General features: G+C 38.8%; 1 protein-coding gene across 1 annotated transcript; it reads left to right on the forward strand.

The window, feature by feature from the left end:
* Positions 1-224: 224 nt before the first annotated feature.
* Positions 225-15,005, forward strand: LOC139718326 (dipeptidyl peptidase 1-like). The gene is made up of 6 exons (XM_071629806.1): positions 225-378; positions 3,831-4,000; positions 5,743-5,870; positions 7,681-7,848; positions 11,471-11,718; positions 13,317-15,005. The coding sequence occupies exons 1-6, from the start codon at positions 225-227 to the stop codon at positions 13,826-13,828; spliced, it is 1,380 nt and encodes a 459-aa protein (XP_071485907.1). The 3' UTR covers positions 13,829-15,005.
* Positions 15,006-18,138: the final 3,133 nt, after the last annotated feature.

The raw sequence follows: 18,138 nt of genomic DNA on the forward strand, positions 1-18,138 counted from the left end.
CTGAGTCACCTGACTCTTTGTCTTGTGACTTTACACCATACTGCTTTTGCACTCTCCTCCAACATAAACAGCATGTATAGCTAGCTAGCTCTGGGTGCCGGGTGTATATATAGCGGAATTGAAGCTGACATTCGCTGAGCTGAGTGAAGTGACAGCACATTGCAAAAGAACACTGTCTGCCTCCCAGGATTTCAACGAAAGACGTCAGCTGAGGTAGCATAATGATGGATGTTCGGGCGGTCATCCTAATCGCCATTAGTTTATCTTTCGCAGCAGCTGACACCCCGGCTAACTGTACCTATGAAGACATTGCTGGTTTGTGGACATTTGAGATCAGTGGATATGGCGGGGACAACACGCTCGATTGTACAAATCCAGGTTGGTGGGTCAACACTGAACACTCATCATGCTCATACAGTAATAATAATATCACTGCATAATCACGTTACCTTGATTGAACATTCAGTTGTTGTCAACTTAATTATTTTCAAGGCATAGAGTCTAAAAATGCCATGATGCATGTCGAGGAAATCAAATTTAAAGTGAAAATAGAATTAAATTAGATTAGATTAGCTTTGAAGAAGTGTGGCTGGATTTCCAGAAAATTCATGTGGCACCTCATATGGCCCCCATGGGGATGACCCCAATTCAGTTCGGGAAACCCACTCACAAGGGGGGCCCCTCCTTATAAGTAACCCGTCCCCCTTATAAGTAACCCCGTCCCCCTTATAAGTAACCCCCGGGGCACCCCTTATAAGGAGTCTCCACGCTTTTTTGCAATGCAACGCGAAAATGAAAGGACTGCGGCAATTCGCTTGATTATGTCCATAAAGCTTCACAAGTTTCCTAGTTACTCACGAAATTTGAGCAAAATCGGTTCGAGGCATCATATCTAAAATCATGGATTTAAATGCGATGTCAAACGACCCATGCGAATGCTGAAATGCGAGCGATTACTGGCGTGAGTGTCGCCAGGCGCGGCGGCGCGGCAATGCTTGAGTGCAGACGTATCGACTGAGTATCGTACTAGCTACTTTCCACCGGTAATCTTGCTCTTCCCAAAGAGATTTTTCTCCTCTCCACTGCTGGGGAAAAGCTCTTTGGGCTCTTCCATAGAGATCAGTCATTTCCACACCCATCTACAATGTAGGCATACATGCTGAAAAATTGCCCGATTTCTCAATATGAAGCCTTTGTTACGTCATAAACCCTCAGCTGCGCGGCACGCCTCGCCCTAGCAGAAACTAGAGCACGCACTTTAGTGCTCGTTTGAAAACATAAAAAATTCCCAGCGTCAACTCCCAAATTCATTGACCCTACCTGTCAAAATATCAAAAATCCTTCATACAATGTAAAAATTCCCCCCAAATTCTCAGATCACTGCCAAAATTTAATCGTTTGTTACTTGTGTCATTCTCAACCTTTCCTGCAAGTTTCATCCAAATCCGTGCAAAACTTTTTGAGTTATTTGCACAAGGACAAACAAACAAACACACAAACCAACAGTAACGAAAACATAACCTCCTCCCTTGGCGGAGGTAATAATAAATTGAAATCAAACACTACATTTCTACCATTTGAGTGTCAGTAGATATGCTATTCCTTTTACTGTTGCCCATTAGAGGTCGGTAATCATTAACCCATGGTGATTATCACCAAAGCCATGCCCATGACCTCACCAGAGCACCTGACAGGTTTTGGTTTACAGAGTTCACTGAGTTTGACAGCCCTGTGACCCCCTCAATGATATTCATGGGCCTTCTTGTCTCAGAAATACCTTACTAATGCAGTGCAGTTTTAATGTTATTTTCTTACAATTAACATTTGTGACCCTGCATCACAAAACAAACAAAAAGTCGCCAGACAAGGTTTTTTAGTTAAGGGGAGATTCTGAAAGAGCAGTCTCTAATCTTTAAATTGATGTATAGCTCAAGTGAAATGGACTCTCATAACCTATCTAAATATTGGAAAGAAAGCACACACTTTGGAAAAATGTGAACCTACATATGTAGAAAAGAGGCTCTGAAGTACAGGGTCTATCTGTCTATTCAAGTGCTTAATCTTTATCAAGCCGTGCTGGCTGTGAGATGAATGGGACAAAAACAGGATGTAAACCACTGGGGCAACAACAATGAAGGGATTATCAGATTAAATTGAAATTGAGCACGCTCTATTAACACATTCTGTTCATGATTCATGCCAACTTCCAAAGCAGTACAGCCTTATCCTTTCAAAAGTTATCAGACTTTAAAGTGAAGAGTGTGCAAAGGGTTATCAAGAAATGAAAAGGAGCCTCTAATTAAAGACATACTGATCTCACTACTCTACAAAAAAAGAGTTGTAGAAAAACTGCCTAAAATGCACTTTCCCGTTCATTTAATGATCCCAAACTTAAGAATAATGTAGAAGAAGGGTAGTCATTTCAGAAAATATGAAAAACTCAATATTGACTTGGTTGACCTGTTTCACCTGTTTTGAGTCCTCACATAAAATCAAGGGTTGCGACTTTTTGTTCGTTTTGTGGTACACGGTCACATTTAATGTACCTGTACTTGCTTAAATGTACTACAACTTCTCTAGACAAACGCAACTGAAAAATAGACATCAAAGTAAAATGAATTTGTACTATAGGGTGCAATGGAAATTAAGAAATATTACAATTAGAATCGTCAGAATACAGCAAGCCAGTTGCACAATCTCAAATGTATGTTAAACTGTATTGCAGCTAAACAGAAAAAAAGAGCATGTGGTCGATGTTGCAATGGAGGTTTTGAATACATTCCTTGTTTTGCATGACTGTGCACTGAGTATAAAGATCTAATCTTCATACACATTTGACATACAGTATACATATCCATGGAAATCACATTTGACATACTATGCATGCAAATTCTTCAAAATCATGAGCATAATACATGCAGAAATAAGTAAATGCCTTCTTTGCAGTGTACTTGTACATATATGTATGATGTTGATTGCATGGGCTAATTTGAGATTATGGCTGTATTGACACCAAAATATTTGTGACATTTTTAGTGTGTGTGTTTTGTTTTGTTTTTGTTTTTTGTTTTTTTTTGGGTTACATTGCATTGCACTTACATACAATATTGCCTTGTGATTGACTGAAGCCTGAGATATGATCCCATTCCTCCAAATTGTTTAGATGGCACAGCAGCCCAAAGCATAACTTTTTATAGAATATTATAGAATGGGTAGCAAGAATCCTGCGATCTCATTGGTCGAGAGCTATGTGTTGATTTTGTACTGGCCGCACGCTGAGTCACAGTGGTAAACATGTTATCGCACACATGTAGCAAGAGTACGCGCACTTCTTGTAACAAAGGTTCAGTTTTGTGCATCAGTTTTTACTGGATGTATAGTTCTGAAGAAAAACCATGCATCATCCAGTAAAAACTGATGCATGATTTTCGGGCTCTCGTCTATGGCAAGCCAAAAAGAAATGTATCCAGTAAATTTGTCATCGGGTAACGTGATAGAAAAATGGATTTTGGCAAGAAAATTACCATTCTAAACACAGATGAGGCACATGTCTTTTGGTGCGTCAGCGGAATATACTGTAGTGTGCATGCGGCAACTATGGAATTTAGCCTAAATCCACTCGGCTTCGCCTCGTTGGTTAAGCATTCCATAGTTACCTTATGCACACAATTCCGACTGACGCACTCAGACCTGTGCGTCATTTGTATACCGGTACCCTGTTAGAGGAAATGGCTACCCAGCCTTCTCCACACTTACAATGTTTATACTCACACACTGTTGCAGTATTAGAAGTCATTTTCCCATCATGTACATCATGTATTTTCTGACAGGTCCAGTGACTGACACAGTCACAGTTGAGCTCATGTTTCCTGACGTCGCTGTCGATGCCACATACGGTACCAAAGGTTTCTGGACCCTCATCTATAACCAGGGGTTTGAAGTGGTCCTCAACAACCGCAAATACTTTGCCTTTTCCAAGTACAGCGGGTCTGGATCTGAGGTTTGGAACTGTGTTGTTTAATTCTTATACTCACACTGCCAAGTGCCCTGTGTAAGATGTCAATGGGATTTCTCAGTTGGCAGCACCTAGTGGAGTAATCTTTGTGGCAGTTCAAAATGTGCACCCTGTTTGGAATTTAAATTAGATAAAAATTGACTATTATCTGAGTTTGCTGAGAAATACACCTTGCCAGGAAACAAATACTGATAACATGCTGTCTTTTTTTAATATCATTTCATTTTCAGCGAAGAATATCGGTGTACAAAACATATAAAAAGAACCAATATACATAGTCTGCATACATCAAAATATAATATACAACACGATAAGTTGAGAAAGCTAGATGCATATTTACTAGGTAATGTTGAAAATGGAGGGGAAACTAAAATGCAGAGCTTAAAAGATGCAATTTCCTCAAAACCATTATTTGCAAGGTACGGAAAAAAGTAACTGTGTATAGGCAGAGAAACGTATAATATGTATGAAATCACAACAACACATCAAACATTGTGGATAAAACTAAAACCTACAAAGCCCTTTATAAGGTTGCCTTCTCTCAGCAAGGAATGGGGTGGGGTGTGGAAGGAGTCATGACTTGAGTTCAAGAAAACAGATGCAGAATGCGTGACATAGCCTTCGATAATACAGGTGTTATTAAATCGTGCTATTAAAAAAATGAAAAAGAAAAAGAAATGCTTTTTAGTTCATGATCTTTTTTATGCCTCCGCAACGAAGTGGCCGGAGGCATTATGTTTTCGGGTCGTCCGTCCATCCGTCCATCCGTACGTCCGTCCGTACGTCCATCCGTCCCGTTTTGTTTTTGTCGATATCTCAAGAACCGTGTAGTGGTTTTACATCAAACTTGGTATGAGGGTATATCCTTGGGGGATAATACTTTGTGTGGATTTTAGGGTCACAGGGTCAAAGGTCAATGGTCTCAGGTTATTTTGTGGAAAAAAAAAATTGAAATTTCATGTTTTTCTCCATATCTCGCAAATGGTTCAAGGTATCTTCATGGAACTTAGTATATATGCTTGTACCGATGGGCAGTGATTATCTAGGGAAGTTGGGGGTCATGGGTCAAAGGTCAGGGGGTCAAAGGTCAAGGTCAACTCCTCAAAATATCACTACTTTCCTTAAAATGCAATATGCCTGAAGGTTTTATTTTTTTTAACTTGATGTATGGCATGTATAATTACCCAATGTATATTTTTGGGGAAGTTTCTTGCCAAAAGGTCAAAGGTCAAGTGAAAGTGCTAAATTGCACTTTTTCCTCCATATCTCGAAAGTAACTCAAGGTATCATCATGAAACTTACATATTTATGCATGTTCTCTTTGGAACTGTGAGGTCAAAGGTCAAAGGCCAGGTTTAGATAATGCTATTTTCCCATTTGATACTGAAATTATACTTTTTCTCAATACCTTGAAAATTACTCAATGCATAAACTTATAAAAGGGTCAAAAGTCAAGTAAAAATCATCAGTTCCCCAAATACCTGCACTCTGACATTTTAATCATTCATCCAATTGAACCTAGTTCTGGGAAAGTGAACATTCAGCACATTTGTGTCAAACCTGTCATTTTAATATTTTGCCGATTGTGTGAAAGTGTCATCACACATTGTCAAGACATTGTACTATAGACCTATTAGGAGAACCATGCATTATGGCGGAGGCATATCAGTAGCCGTAGCGATATATCTAGTTTATTTTTTATTTTCTAAATTCATATAATGTTTCAGGTGACGATGAACTGTTCTGAAACTCTGCCTGGGTGGGCTCACAATGTTGTTGGATCTGACTGGGCCTGCTACGTTGGCAAGAAAGTTTCATCTGGTTATGCAAAGGCATACACCTACAAGAAGGAAAGGTAAGAATTGATCACCATGGAGGCCAAACTTTGGATTGATGCAAGGCAAGGCCACAAAGACATCCCAAAAGCCTTGATATAGTCTACATGTGGGCTGCCTGAGAGAACATGAAGATACATGTTGAAGACTATGTCATGCGTTCTACCAAACTCTTAGCAGATGCTTTGGAAAATGAACTTGCTGTTTTCTTGAAGTGACAGACCGTTACCCCGTTCCTCCGGCAATTCTCAGAGAGCCTCCCATGCCCCTAAATGAGATTCTTTTGGAAGTCAACAGACACGGACAGGTTGTTAGTATTTCGCGCTTGGCTGGGCAAAAAGAGATTTGCGTGTTACTCCGCGGAATTAAAACATCACCTACTGGATCATGCAGCAAGCAAAAATATTTGGATGCTTTTCGCACTAGCTTCTGATTGCGCGAAATGCGCAAAAATTTCACCACTGCGAAAATTTCCACTTTTACAGGAAACTATTCCTTAGCATGCTGCATTTATTATGATGGATTATGATATCAATAACTGTAGCATTGACACCATCTTAAAACATGGCTAATGGCCCATAGCAAGCTGAGCAGTGTTTGTTTTTGGAAGAGATAAATGTCTTTTACTCTCCCGGTCTCAACCTAGTTTGCACTTTAATAAGCACCACTTCCTTTACAATGCCTGTCCACTTTAGATCAAAGAGGTGGGAGAGTATCAGTATCTTGTAAAAAAAAATCTCTCTCTCTCTTTCTGCCATAATGTCCTAGCATGAACAGTTCCTCCCATGTGAATAACAGAAAACTGAGATGATGATAAATGTGCAAGGAAGTCAGGTCTAACGTTCAAAAGGAATTTAATGAGAGCAATGATAATAAACTGTTTTTACGGAATAAAGCTTGTGTTTAAAGCAAGCTTTTTTTTTTCCAAGTTCTAAAAGTCAAACTCTAAGAAATGTAAATGGTCCTTGTAAGAGAGAGTCATATTGATCATACCTTTGAAGGCTATGAAAAGAAAGAACATATTTTAATACCATAAAATGAAATTAAATGCTAATGTGCAACTGAAACATTCTTAAAGACCAATAGAGACAGTGTAATATCAATTCAAACTAGAGATGAATGAGTGCATTAGATAAAGAGGAAATGAAACAAAGACAGAACAAGAGGTGATAAAAGGAGTTAAGGTGATAAAAGGAAGAAAAAGCCTTTGATGGGGATTTAAGTGAAAGTGGCCATGCTTGGAATGTTTAGAGTATTTAAAACGTACCTGCATAGTATTATACTGATTCCTCTCTTTATAACACCTTTTCACATCACCAGCTCCCATCCCCACACCCCTTACAATGTACAAGGCAAGGACACTGCAATGTATTATCTAACCACAGTTACTTTTTTGTTTTTTCAAGATTTTTATAAATGTTCTATTTGAACCCTTCTGAATCCCAAATTGTATATTTCTGATACACTTGAATGTTTCTTCATGAAGTTTATCACACTCTGAAGTGGAATGAGGGCCAAAATGTACATTTGCCCATTTAAAGGCACTCTCTTTATGTATTGAAATCTTCATGAGTGCTTATTTGTGTGTTTGATAACCTTTATTTATGGTACCCGTTCCCAACAGATATCAAAACATAACCATTGTCAGAAAGCCCCCAAACTGTTCAAAAGTGGTTTGGTAATTGATAGCAATAATCTTGTTTTTGGAGACATATGGGAAAAACGAACAAAATCTTCACCCCAAATTTTGAGTGTGAATGTGTCTGTTAGTCTGTGATATCATGTCAGGGACAAAATTTGCATTCATCCTTTTCTCTTTCCCCTTATCAGACACCCGGACTTCAGCCAGATGATGTACCACAACGATGAAAGGATGGTGGCCGAGATCAACAGAGTCCAGAAGTCGTGGCGTGCCGCTGTGTATCCAGAACACGAGGGATACACGGTGGAGGAAATGCGGAGGCGAGCAGGAGCGAACAATCATGTCGGTGCCACGAGGTAAGACCGGGGGGTCATTACCATTCCCACTTTCAATCAGTGCTTTCAAAGACCCTGTAGTGTGGGGAGAGAATGTTGGCCTGATTGAACTGATTTTCATTTGCTACCGCTGGGGACCTGGGGTACATTGGAAAACCACAACTAGCAAATGCCTGCTAAAATAGAATTGCCTGTCAATAAATATGAGCATCAAAGTGTATGCTCATCAGTAATGTTTAACTCAAAGTAAGACTCCTCAGCTGTGTGCATATACTTACATAGAGATCAGTGATAAAGCTATGATGATGAAAATAATGATGATACTAGCTAGTTTTTATATAGCTCATTTTACTCTTGTTAAGCATCTCAATGCACTTTACAGACTATTATTACCCCGGTCACTGGATACATTATTTCCAACCAGCACTGACAGTGCTCACTCTCCACTCCCTGGGGAGCATTCCAGACAGTCACAGCCATTTTACAAGTGCGCACATGCTGATCAACCAACATAAACCTTTATACTCCTGGGTGGAGAACAGCAATGTGGACAAAGTGCCTTATTTGCTGATGAGCAAACATGCCGGGCTTGGCATCTGGACTCTAACTCATGAACCCATCCATACCATGCTCATGTCATTTGGAGACGAGCGCTCTTATCCACTCAGCCATGACACCTTCACGCTCTCCCCACGGTACCTGGTCCTCACTTGATACACATAGGGGATCCCCAACTAGAGAAAAGTCAGCTTTCCTATTGGATGGAATCCCCATGCTACAGTACAACACTGTACCATGTCTAAAAAGTCTGTCTGTGGCAAGCACATTTGATATATAGGACAGTTTGGGAGTTGGCAACTTGCACCAGAGCAGGAATACTTGTATATGGTATGTTATCACAAAGCAGTGATACAAGTCACACCCATGCTCTTTAACCTGTTGAAGATGAGCTGATTTTCCTGTAACATGCATTTCCCATAGACACCTGCCTGAGTATACGAAGGACTAGTCTTCATGTATAGGGTTAACCCATTGAGGACGGTTTGATTTTGCTACAACACGCATTCCCCATAGACATTTGACCGAGTATACTCAGGACTAGTCATCCTCAACGGGCTAAGGAAGAGGGGCTTTTGTCTTTTGTCACCTCAAAACTCAAAACTCTCACATCGATGTGCACATACACAAGTCTTTCCTGAGTTTTCATAATGGACACAAAATCAAGCAGAAAACCTTCATCCCTCACACGATCAAGTACTTGTTGTGTGCCACTATAAACATCACCCATTCAGTTTATTAGATTTTACTTGATCTTTATCGCAGGCTAGTTTCACAGGGAATGTAACTGCATATCAGTGATGCAGAGACTAACTGAAAGACAGCTGTGGCTGATGTTAGTACCATGAAAACAATCTATAAATAAGATGAATGATTTGCTGTAGCAAAGCTTAAAGGGATAGTACAGTATTGGTGGAGATGAGAATTTGGCTTTTAACTTTTTGCGAGATACCAAGAAAACACTTATAAAATAGTACAGAGCATACCATTTTAAGAGGAATTCAAATTTTATTTGATGAAAATCGGGTTTGGAATGACTGCAAAATCCAAAAACAAAGTAAAACAAAGCGATCGTAATAAAGTGTGGGTCCCACACTTATTAGAATTGCTCTGTTTTGGATATCTCAGCCATTTCAAATCCAATTTTCATCAAATAAACGTTGAATTCCTCATGGAATTACATGCTTTTTCATATTTCATAAGGGGTTTCTCATTATCTCACCAAAAAATGTTAGAACCTGAAATTAGGTCTCAAATAAAACTATACGATCCCTTTAATATTGATTTTTAGCTCACCTGAGCCAAAGGCTCAAGTGAGCTATTGCGATCGCCCTTCGTCCGGCGTCCGTCGTGCGTCGTGCGTCGTGCGTCGTGCGTCGTGCGTCGTCCGTCGTCCGTCGTCCGTCGTGCGTCGTGCGTAAACTTTTTACATTTTCATCTTCTTCTTGAAAACCCCAAGACCGATTTTCATCAAACGTGGCAGGTAGCATCCCTAGGGGGTTAGGAACTCAATTTGTTAAAATGGGCACCATGCCCCACCCAGGGGGCCCCCAGGGGGGCCCAAACCCCCCAAAATTAAGGAATCTGTAAAAATCTTCTTCTCTAGAACCAGAAGTGATAGAGCTAAGTTAATACTATGAGTTAGTACATTGATGACTGTAGTTTCAAGTTTGTTCATGGCAGAATCAGGGGTGCCCCCCTTGGGACCCAGGGGAGGGGGGTGGGGAAGGGTTCTAATGGGGCCTAAATTGTACATTTTCATCGTCTTCTTGAGAACCCCATGACCCATTTTCACCAAACTTGGCAGGTAGCATCCCTAGGGGGTTAGGAAATCAATTTGTGAAAATGGGCACCATGCCCCACCCAGGGGGCCCCCAGGGGGCCCAAACCCCCCAAAATTAAGGAATATCCACAAAAATCTTCTTCTCTAGAACCAGAAGTGACAGAGCTAAGTTAATACTATGAGTTAGTACATTGATGACTGTAGTTTCAAGTTTGTTCATGGCAGAATCAGGGGTTCCCCCCTTGGGACCCAGGGGAGGGAGGGGGTGAGGAGGGGTCCTAATGAACCTAATGAATAAGAGAACCCCATGACCTATTTTCACCAAACTTGGCAGGTAGCATCCCTAGGGGGTTAGGATCTCAATTTGTTAAAATGGGCACCATGCCCCACCCAGGGGGCCCCCAGGGGTCCCAAATACCCCAAATGAAGGAATCTTTATAAATCTTCTCTAGAATCAGAAGTTATATATAGAGCTGAGATAATACTATGAGTGAGTACATTAATGACTGTAGTTTCAAGTTTGTTCATAGGAGATCCAGGGGTGCCCCTCTTGGGTAGGGGGGGGGGGGTGGTGGTTGGAAGGGTCCAAATGGGGGCCTGAATTGTACATTTTCATCTTCTTCCTGAAAACCTCATGATGGATTTTTGTCAAACTTGGCAGGTAGCATCCCTAGGGGGTCAGGATCTCAATTTATCAAAATGGGCACCATGCCCCACCCAGAGGGCCCCAGGGGGCCCCCAATCCCCCCAAATTAAGGAATCTTAAAAAAATTGGGCCCTTATTGTACATTTTCATCTTCTACTTGAGAATGCCTGGTCAAATTTTGGTAGAGCTGTGAATAATTTAGATTAGTGACTGCGTGAAAGGTGAACTTGCGATACTCAGGTGAGCGCTAGACCCGCGGGTCTCTTGTTTTTTCATGGAATCAGTACCATACATTGATAGAGCTTTTGGGAGTAATTCTTTAACTTCTTCAAAATACAACCTCATCTGTTATACATCATGTTATTCCAATAAATTATGAAGAATCAAAACAGAGATTTATCATACTTATCGACTTAAAATTTATGCTACACTGTAGTTACAAATTGTTTTCAGTGATGTGCCTTATAAACACAACTTATTCAGAAAAGGAATAAAAAATGATAAATGACAATGCAGGGGCTTCTTTGATACAGGAGAGCTTTAGAAGAGGTCTTACAGACATAAACACACACATACACACAGACACACACACACACACACACAGACACACCTAAGAATTCAAAGCAATTGAAGGGCACTTCGTGTATGTGTGACAGACCCAAACCAGCCCTCGTTACACCCGAGGTTGCACAGAAGGCCTCCTTACTTCCGGAGTCATTTGACTGGCGTGACGTCGGTGGGCAGAATTTTGTGTCGCCCGTCCGTAACCAGGGGTCTTGTGGCAGTTGCTATGCATTCGGCTCCATGGCGATGCTGGAGTCGCGCCTCCGCGTAGCAACCAACAACAGCATGAAGCTAGTCCTCTCTACTCAAGATGTGGTGTCGTGTAGCGAATATTCTCAAGGTATGGCACGCATACAATACTTGCTGCTTCCTTTGTTGTAAAACTCATGTACGTCAAACTCATAAACCCTATAATATCTTGGAAGTCAGTAGAAAATGAATGCTTTTTGCTGTCGTTATACATCAAAGGTAAGTTAGAAACCAGATTCATGTTGCATTTTTATGTATATCTTAATAATTTGACATACCAATGAAATTTTTAGTTTGTACATACAAAACATACTGTTAAGTTCATATTCATCAATTGTTTTATATCTATACCTCGAGTTTTCAGTGTGTAATTCAATGTTATTTTGAATCATTGTAAAGCATGCAAAATGTAAAAAGCAATTCAGCCTGTTGGCTGCTGTTTTACTGAATATGTTTTTATCAACAAACCAATAAATCGATCAATCAGAAATCTTGAGGATGGCCACATGGACTAGATTGGAGATGGAACAGAAATGAATTCGATGTAATCTTCTGTGTTTGTTACACAACTGCAAATACAGCTCTTGAACTTGTCACGTGAAATCACCGAAAGTGTGGATTTGATTAATTTGCCATCCAAGTAGTTGGCAATGTGAGACATTCTTAGATGTATTGACTGCATGAGTCCAAGTACATGTAACTATGCCATGGAATATAAACTGATATCTTTATTGGACAATGAATGTTGCTGAAAGATGAATATAACCTTGTATGGTGCTGAGCTAAATCCTCTTATAGCGAACTCAAATATAGACCAACATTTGCTGGAGGTCACTCACATGTAGGAAATCATGGACAGGGGTTCATCTAATACAGAAACTGAAACATGAATAAGGTTTCATTTTAAGCAGAAACTGCAACTAGAGGAATGAAAGGATGATTTTCTGAAACCTATTCAAGTTGTCAGGAAGTGTGATTGGATATGGCGTCCTATTCATGCTCATGGGCGTGAAGATATCACATGATAGATACTACAATGTGAATTGGGAGGTATAATACAAAGAAACAACAAAGATATGTTATGGCTGATAGTTTTACATTCTATTCATGAATCATTTAATTGCAAATAAAGAAATCAGGAAATAGATTAATCTATTATAAACATGTACTTTCTGTGTTATTCAATCTTCTGTGAAGTTTCCATGATTTTATTCAATTACTTTAGGTACTGGAGTACATTGCAAGCAAATTTACTTAACCTACCTCTCTGAAAAAGACTTTGCACAATGTGCATCAAATAAAGTTATGTTTAATATGGTTCACAATGGGACTACAGTACTTGTAAGGTGATGTTGTACTTCCTTTTCATTTTGCATTGGGAAATTCTCAGGGGCGGATCCAGGAATTCCATAAAGGGGGCGGGGTACAAAAAAAAAAAAACTTCTGGTACCACTTCCGGGTCAATCACTTGACAAGCAATAAAGAAAAAATACAAGTAAAGAAAATAAGGCTTCAGTGAAATTGGTACCACTATAACGCAAGCGCCCCCTTTCATTTTCCTTTCATTTTTTTCTTTTGTTTTAAGAAAAAAATCCGCTGCAAATTCTAGTACAATTCCTAACAAGAATCCAGGAAGCTTCATTAATTATGATATCTATTTTTTTTTTTTTTTTTTGTGAACATGTATAGGCTGTGAAGGGGGTTTCCCCTATCTGGTGGCAGGGAAATATGCAGAGGACTTTGGGGTGGTGGAAGAATCCTGCTTCCCCTACCAAGGAGTGGAACGGTCTTGCTCCAAGGAGAAGTCGGACTGCAGGCGGTACTACGCCACGGGCTACAACTACGTTGGAGGATTCTACGGAGGATGCAACGAGGAACTGATGCGAATTCAGCTGGTCAAGAATGGACCCATCGCTGTCAGTTTCATGGTTTACGATGACTTCCTCAGTTACAAAGGGGGCATCTATGTCCACACCGGCATCGGCAATGCTCAGCTCAAGTTCAACCCCTTCGAGATCACCAACCACGTGGTGCTGGTAGTTGGGTTTGGGGCAGATGCAAAGACAGGGGAGAAGTTTTGGAGCGTGAAGAACAGCTGGGGGGAACAGTGGGGAGAGGAGGGGTATTTCCGCATCCGCCGAGGCACCGATGAATGCAGCATCGAGAGCATTGCTGCCGAGTCTTTCCCCATCATCCAATGAGATTCCAAAAAATGGGTTCACAATTGAAAATTTATAATGTATCCAATCTTTCCTATTAAAAAAAAAAAAAGAATGAAAATTCAGAATGATAAGGCAAAGTAAAAAAAAGAATGTAATTTCTTGACCAGATTTTTGGAAAGAGGTGATGCGGGAGGTCTTATGCATATGCATACACATGAGTATGAGTGTGTGCTGAGACTTGTCCATCTACAAAGAACGTTTAGTTAATGTTCTCAACAGTATGCTGTCCAAGTCCACAGTACTATATAGAGGCTGCTGTGTAGGATTCTTTGCTGGCGGCTGTGATATGATCAACAGTTTACACACAAAATTAGAGATTCTAACACAATGCATTCATTAAATCGTGATAGGTAGAGCCTAGATGAATTTCCGATGCTTTTTTTTTTCGGCTGCCCAAAAGTAGTAAATACTATAAAGTGGAAGTGGCATCTCTAAAAAGATGTGAGCGGGGTTGTGCATTTGAAAAATTGTAAACAGTGAAAAATTTGAAGCGGCACAAAAATAGGAAGCATGTGAGAACAAGAAACTAATTTCTCTTTTTACTTGGCCTAATGCAGTATTGGAAGCATTGATTGCAAGCCTTCCCCTCTTTACAAAGCTGTCAAGTCTTCCTAATTGTGCTGAAAGCTTCCTGATAAGTTAAAAGATCACTTCCGTCCTTACAGGAGACGATTAATATGTCAACGATTTTTTTACGCACTTAAAGGTTTTACGCACCTTATTTTCTGTAACCCCCTTAAATTGATATCTATATGTTCGTGAAATAAAACTTGAATGGAATTGAATTGAATTTTGAAATCATTTTTACTATCAATATGGATGTATTGCACACAATGCCCTTTTGATTTCATACCAGATGCTCAGGTATAACAAAAAGACAAATCTTTTATGGACTGATAAGATGACGGAAAATGTTAGCAATTTCTTGACCAGCAGAATTTTACAAGTGTGACACACGTCCAAATCATACATCAGCTGTTTCTTTATTTTACAGATGTATTTCAAAGGCTTCAAAAAATCATATGTTAATAAACATTATATTTTTCTAACAAAATCAGGTTTGTCTAGAAATTAGCTTATGCAAGGATTTAGTATGATGTAATGTATTTCAGGGAATGTTATAAAAAAGATTGTGTACACCTTGTTAATTTTCATGATGCCAGTATAATCAAAGTGTGCTGAAAATATAATTTGATATGAGGTTTAGAACAGCCATCTTATCATGAAAATAATATTTTCTTCAAGTACTGCTAGGTATTTGAAATATTACTGTAAGTTGGACATATAAGGATTTATTCTTTATAACTGGAGGGCCAAACCCCAAAAAGTCGCTTACTTAACGAGTGAGTTGCACTCTCTCTACAAACTAAGTAGACCATGCTTATTTTCAAGTTTTTATTGTAACAAACAATATTCCACTGGTCTACCTCAAAAAATTTGTTGCGAAAGCCTCCAAATCCAAGATGGCGTCCAAGATGGCCGCCATATTTACTGAATTTGTTATTTGAAAGACAGAATTTGATTGAAAGATCAGATTTCAACAAATTTGATGTCATATGAAAGAAAATAAAATTGTCGACAAGTTGATACCATTTTTGTGGGTTATTGTGATAAATGGATTGAGATTTTAAGGAAAAAACACTCATTTTTTGATATTTTTCTGAAAAAAGGAAAATCATGAAAATGCTTGATTCATCATAAATCAGAGAAAGACTGAAGGATTATCTTGAAACATCTCAAGAATTTTGTTTGACATATAATTAATATTTGGAGAAAATTAGGGGTCAGTACCGTTTTTGGTTCAGGAGTTATAATGTCTCAAACTTGAAAACTCACTATGTAAAAATTGCCACTTTAGTTGTGACAAGACTTTGTTGGTCGTAAAAAAAGCCTGCGCGCGCCAAGACTACTACACGCACCACTGGCACTGGCGCTTGAAGCAGTGCCAGTGGTGCGTGTAGTAGTCTTGGCAAACGCAGACTTTTTCTTTGACAAACAAGGGTTTGTGCCTGCAAACTAACTTTTCATACCAAGTGGTAGCTCAGGTGACGCTGATTGCTATTATTTCAAAGTAGATTGTTCTGAAGCAGATGAGATGAAGCAAAAAATATCTTTCAAATAGAGGTGGAAGCTTGAAATAACCTTGCTAAAGTTTAAAACAAAATTTGGATCAATCACTCAAAAAATTCAAGATTGCAGGCCATCAAAGCTGACATAGTGTATTGCGCCTAAGTAAATGTATCATTTCGATTTTTATACAATTTTGTCTGTTTTGGTGTCTATTTATATGGTTTTTATATATTCTGAACATTTTGATGCTGTTTCAAACCATCTTAGGTTTTTATGGAGACATTTTTCAGAATGCACCATGAATATTTCTCTAAAAATTTACAAAAAAATTAAATTAAAAATATTTATGAAAACCATGCAGAAATTAAAATCTTTCCCATATAATCAATATTTGGAGGTCAGTATTGTATTTGGTTCAGGAGTTATAATGTCTCAAACTTGAAATCCCATTTTACATAATATGTATTTGCACGCATCTGTTCCCAAAGACGTCACAGAGGGTCAAATCCAAGATCGTGCTTACTTTTCGAGTTCCACTCTCTCTATAAACAAAACCATACATAATATTAAGCATACTAAGCAATGTTCCGTAAGTACACCTCAGTAGATTTGTTGCAAAAACCTCCAAAGTACAGATGCGGTCCAATAGGGCCGCCATTTTTATTGAATTTAGCATTTCAAACATAAAATTTGATAGAGACATTGGATTGCAACAAATTTGATGTCATAATTTTATGCAGGAGAGCAAAACTTCCTAAAAGTTGATACCACTTTAGCTGTGTATTGTGGTAAAGGGGGGGGGGAGGGGGTTGTTTGCTTCTCTTTTTTTGGGGGGGGGGGAATCCATATTTTTATATTCTTTTGAAAAAAGGAAGAAATGTAAAAATGCATGATTTAGTATTTATCAAAGAAGAACTGAAGAATTATTTTGAAACCTGCGATTGAGATTGAGATTTACTGAGATTGAGACAAAATTCATATTTCTGGAATTACAGGCAATATCATACACTGTTGACAAGTTAACATCTAAAACTTGAAAAAATTATATTGATGCATTATAAATTTTGCATACAATGTGTTTACATGGTCACATGTAATACTGTAATGGTCTAGTGACTTGCAAGTACCTGCATGCAAACTAACTTTTCATGCCAAGTGGTAGGTGACGCTGGTCGCTATTACTGTAGCATTTCATCATAGTAGATTGTTCTGAGGCAGATAAGATTGAACAGAAAGTATTTTCCAAAAAGAGATAGGAGCTTCGAATTTGGCACATATTTTTCCAATGTGTAATAATTAGCGATAAAAACAGTATCCACACAAAATTCAAATTCAAATTCAAATTCAAATTCAAACACTAAATTGTTAACAGTTATCATGGTAATGGTTTCTTGAAAAGAAATGGTGATATCTCCGTATGTTTTAGGCTTTATTATGATTTTTTACATGGTAGAATGAATGTTTTGTAATACAACTAACCTGCACATATAAATCGAATGTGATATCTCTCCCATTATGGCAAACAATACCTTAAGTGTGTTGAGTCACAGTCAAATCTCAACTTATAACTTATAATTTGATAATTTATATACTGTTAATCTTCTTATCTTTCTGTCTATTACATGTTTCTATACATCCGAACGATATTGTACTAGTGTAAACCATATTGAGGGTCTTTTTTGTGGGGGGGGGGGGGGGGGGGGGAGCTCATTCCAGTGTTTGGGTAAGGCCCAATCTTTGATTTAAAAAAATGCTTCTGTATCAAAGATACTATATGCTTTTTTACTTGTATGTTACTCTGCTGTTGTAGAAACGTGAATGATGATAGTATATGTGTAATAATGTGTGATCCGTAGATGTCCTTGAAAACCCTTCTGATCCGAACCCCCCCCCAAAAAAAAAAAAAAAATCTGACATGGCGGCAATTTCTCAATTTTGCTCTTAAATGTGTTGTGCGAAATTACTTTTCAGTATATTGTTCGAATAAAATTTTCCAAATTGATTATTCGTGCTGTATATTCACATTTACAAATAAGCATGCTGAAACTGTATTTACTGTTATCAGATTTTTCTTACATTGTTTTTGGGCTGATTTCATGTGGGTTATAGTGTCACAATTGATCTGAATTTATGCCATTGGTAGATGCTTTCCCATATTAGATATCAGGATCACTCGAGAGTGAAAATGTTCATATTCATTTATTTTAGAGTGACCTCGG

This window comes from Diadema antillarum, unplaced genomic scaffold (assembly GCF_040938485.1).
Source record: "Diadema antillarum isolate AM-2024a unplaced genomic scaffold, OU_Dant_1.0 scf00000093, whole genome shotgun sequence".
Lineage (NCBI taxonomy): Eukaryota > Metazoa > Echinodermata > Echinoidea > Diadematoida > Diadematidae > Diadema > Diadema antillarum.